The 3,880-nt window shown below is 46.8% G+C and overlaps 1 protein-coding gene across 1 annotated transcript; it reads left to right on the top strand.

Annotated features, from left to right (window-relative positions):
• Positions 1–1,361, top strand: LOC122825617 (complement C1q-like protein 2). Its single transcript, XM_044107086.1, has 3 exons — positions 1–233; positions 326–469; positions 919–1,361. Exons 1-3 carry the CDS (start codon positions 122–124, stop codon positions 1,188–1,190), a joined length of 528 nt encoding a protein of 175 aa, XP_043963021.1. The 5' UTR covers positions 1–121; the 3' UTR covers positions 1,191–1,361.
• The last annotated feature ends 2,519 nt before the right edge of the window (positions 1,362–3,880 follow it).

Raw genomic sequence — 3,880 nt, 5'->3', positions numbered from 1 at the left:
TCGTTGCTCCCAGAGATCCAAAGTTCGGATCCGGACTGGGATAAAACCCGGAGCGCTCCAGAGCTTGGGCACACAGTCTCCTGTCCTGCAGTGGGTCCAGGTCTCTCCGTCCTCAGTGAAGATGAAGTCCAGTTTGTTCCTGGTGGCGGTTCTGGTGTGCGGCCTGGTCGGCGCTCAGCCGGGCGGTCTGCCTGAGCGGGTCCAGAAGCTGGAGGCGGACAACGACGTCCTGAGTCGGTTCCGATTCTTCCTCAGACTTCAGCTGATTGTCTGTTAGACTCCCAGATGTTTGAGTTTCTCTAACTGACCTTCTGACCTCCTGCAGCCAAATCCAGGGTGGCGTTCTCCGCCGCGCTCTTCAACGTCGACAGCAACACCTGGACCACCAAGGGCCCGGTTGGAGCTGATGAAACTCTGAAGTTCGAGAAAGTGATCACCAACATCGGCAACGGATACGACCCGGCAACAGGTGACCAGGATTCATTACCATCTGTTAGTTTAGGGAGAACCTGAACGCACCACGAGTCTTTACCAGAAAAATGAGTCATTTGGCATTTAGTTCATTTAGTTCACTTAGTTCTTTAGTTCATTTAGTTCATTTAGTTCACTTAGTTCACTTAGTTCTCTTAGTTCATTTAGTTCATTTAGTTCATTTAGTTCATTTAGTTCATTTAGTTCACTTAGTTCACTTAGTTAATTTAGTTCATTTAGTTCACTTAGTTCACTTAGTTCTCTTAGTTCATTTAGTTCATTTAGTTCATTTAGTTCACTTAGTTAATTTAGTTCATTTAGTTCACTTAGTTCATTTAGTTCATTTGGACCTCAGTGTTTGAAGTTGGTAACCAGGACCAACTCCAGTCCAGCAGCAGTTTAAATCTTCCAGAACCAGAACCACTGACCCAGACTCTCTTCCTGCAGGTATCTTCACCGCCCCGGTCACAGGGCTCTACTACATCCGGGCCACTGGAATCGCCGGTCCGAACGGTGAGCTGCAAGCCGGGGTGAAGAAGAACGGAGAAAACATGTTCGCCATCTTCCAGAAAGCAGGATCCCAGTCTGGCGCCTCCAACGCCATGGCGATGGCTCTGCAGCAGGGAGACCGGGTCTTCGTCCAGCTGTGGGCCGGGAAGAGCATCGCTGACCAGGGCCGCCTCAGCACCTTCACCGGGTTCCTCGTCTTCCCCATGTAGGCCGAGCCGCAGACACTCTGAGCCTCCAGGAAACTCAGCAAGAAATCATCAGAACAACACGTTCCATCAACACGTCCCTGGTTCTGTCCTGCACAGAACCCAGGACTGGTTCTGTCCTGGAGAGCTGAAGGAAGCCAAAGTAACAGAAATAAAACCTGTTAAAAACCACAATTTACAGCTGTTTGGTTTTCTTCTTCAGAAATCAAAGGGAAACTAACAGGAAGCCGGTAAACAGGATTTACAGATAATTATTCCAAACTTGGACAGGAGCAAATTGGCTCCACTTCCTTCCTGAGAGCCTGAGTGAAAACATTTCAGGTTCTTCTGGACCTTTGTCTTCCTTTTCCAACATTTTCATCATAAAAACCATCAATTATGTCCATGATGTAAAAAACTACAAGAATTATGATTAAAAACCAAAACAAATTCCCCAAAAATAATTCCAAATTACGTTTCAAAGTCTTTACATCAAAAAGTTAAAGGTAAATCAGCATGTTCCCAAAGATGATTTATTATCACACTGGATTAAAAAAACACGAAGCTGAGAAAAAAGAGATTATAAACATTAATCACTGTCAAATAAATGACCAACTTCCAAATTGTTTAATTTTATCATTTTAATTAGTTTGAAATTTTTCATATTTTAACCCAAACAGAGGAACCAGTTACCTCAATCTGCTGACTTACACTGTAAATACGCTTTAAACATTAAATACAATTCTCTTTACATTTCTGAAGTTTCTTCTTCATTTTCTGCTTTCATAAAAAATGTCACATTGTAAATGAACATTTACTTTTAATCAAATTTGTGTTAATCTGAATACATTTTGCTTCCAGTTAAAAAGTAAAAAACAAAATCTGTTCTGTTTTCTGCACAAATTAATTTATTCCAACAAATATGTCAATATATGCTGCGATGCAAACAGGAAAGTAAATATTTTCTATTTATTGCTTATTTCAGATAACAGTTTGCAGGCATGGTTTATGTCTCTTTTTTATTTTGAGTTTAAAAAACTAATTTCTAAAAGAAATAAAAATAAAAATAAATAAATCAGCTCGTTTTAAATAAATACATTTTACTGCATTTATTTGTGAGAAGTGCTATAGTTTCTCAGTCCCCGGACCCGGAGAAGTCCGCCTCTGTCCGCCGGCCACCAGTCGCCGCGTCCCGGCCTGCCGCGCTCCGGTGGGTCGGCAGGTTGGACGGATCCTCCGCGGTGACAGCCGCGGGCTCGGTGGGAGTCACGCCCGGAGAAGAGACGCCCTGCTCGGCCAGAGGAACCTCAGAGGTCCCGCTGGAGGAAAAGTGGACCGAAGTTCTGCCAGGTTTAATATTTTCCTGTTTTCTGCCAGTAAAATTCATAAAGTCCTTATTATCATCAGGCAAACAATTATTATTGGAGTTTTCCGCGCCGTAGTTCTTCCCGGTTTTAGTATCCCTGGTTCGGCTCCTGGTCCAGTTACTGCTCGGACCCGACTGCCCGGAACCGGGCGTGGGTCTCCAGAAGAAGCCGTAGTAAACAGCCAGGATGACCGCGGCCAGAGACACGGCCAGGACGTAGCCCACCACCGTGGCGAGTCGCACCCACTTCCTGTTGGCTCTGGCCAGCAGCTGCGCCTTCTTCTCCCCGGTGTAGGTGGCCGGTTTGCGGCGTCCCGCGGGGCCGAACCCCGCAGTCCAGCTCTTTTTCTCCCGCATGCTGCGAAGACCCGTCGCCTCCAGAACCATCCACCATCCCGCTCTGGACCCGCAGGAGGCTCATCAACAGGTTTTATACTCAGATGGTGAAGCTGAAATGGGTCAATACAAACCGGAATCTCACCAATTCTTCAAAATAAAAGCCTGTTGCTTTTTAGAGACCAGTGGAGCCAAACTCGGTCCTCGAGGGCCGGTGTTTCTGACTCCATCCATCCATCCATTATCAGTACACCCTTCTTGCCTAATGGGGTCTGGAGGGTTGCTGGTTCCTCTCCAGCTACGTTACGGGGGAGAGGCGGGGTCACGGGGTCACGGGGTCACCCTGGACAGGTCGCCAGTCTGTCGCAGGGCAACACAGAGACACACAACCATTCACACACACACTCACACCTTAGAGAGACCAGTTAACCTGACAGTCATGTTTTTGGACTGTGGGAGGAAGCCGGAGAACCCGGAGAGAATCCACCATGCACAGGGAGAACATGGAAACTCCATGCAGAAAGACCCCGGGCCGGGAATCGAACCCAGGACCTTCTTGCTGCAAGGCAACAGCTCTACCAACTGCACCACTGTGCAGCCGTTTCTGACTCCTGTTCCTGACTGTCTTAGGAACATTCCCTCCCTGGTGGTAGCAGGTCGGTGTTCGTCATCTGATCCAGGTGCGTTAAACCCGGGGGAACTAAAAGATGCAGGATGTTGGCTCTCACATCTCTGAACTAAAGCAATGCAAAAGAAACAAGATGACAGAAGTCCCGGCCGGAAGTCTTGTTCCTCTGCCCTATTTCCTCTAGTTCAGAGGTTCCCAAAGTGTGGGGCGGGGTCCCCAGAGGGCAGCAGGAAATTCACAACAGAGAAGCTGAAAAATGACACAAACAAAAGTTCTGAAATGGCCTAATCAAATCTCAGACTTCAGTTGATTAAAACGTGTCAAGTTGCTTTTGATGAAGTGTTGTTTGTTTAGATTTAGAGTGATGATGGACTTGGAGACGAG

The sequence above is a fragment of the Gambusia affinis genome, linkage group LG22 (assembly GCF_019740435.1).
Source record: "Gambusia affinis linkage group LG22, SWU_Gaff_1.0, whole genome shotgun sequence".
NCBI lineage: Eukaryota > Metazoa > Chordata > Actinopteri > Cyprinodontiformes > Poeciliidae > Gambusia > Gambusia affinis.
Note: the sequence above shows the minus strand (reverse complement) of the source record. Positions and strands in the feature narration are given on the sequence as shown.

Excerpts from the sequence above, each read along its gene's own strand:
- LOC122825617 (XM_044107086.1), top strand. The coding sequence starts at position 122 with ATGAAGTCCAGTTTGTTCCTGGTGGCGGTTCTGGTGTGCGGCCTGGTC. Across the intron at positions 234-325 it reads GGCGGACAACGACGTCCTGA|CCAAATCCAGGGTGGCGTTC; the intron begins GTCGGTTCCGAT and ends GACCTCCTGCAG. Across the intron at positions 470-918 it reads CGGATACGACCCGGCAACAG|GTATCTTCACCGCCCCGGTC; the intron begins GTGACCAGGATT and ends CTCTTCCTGCAG.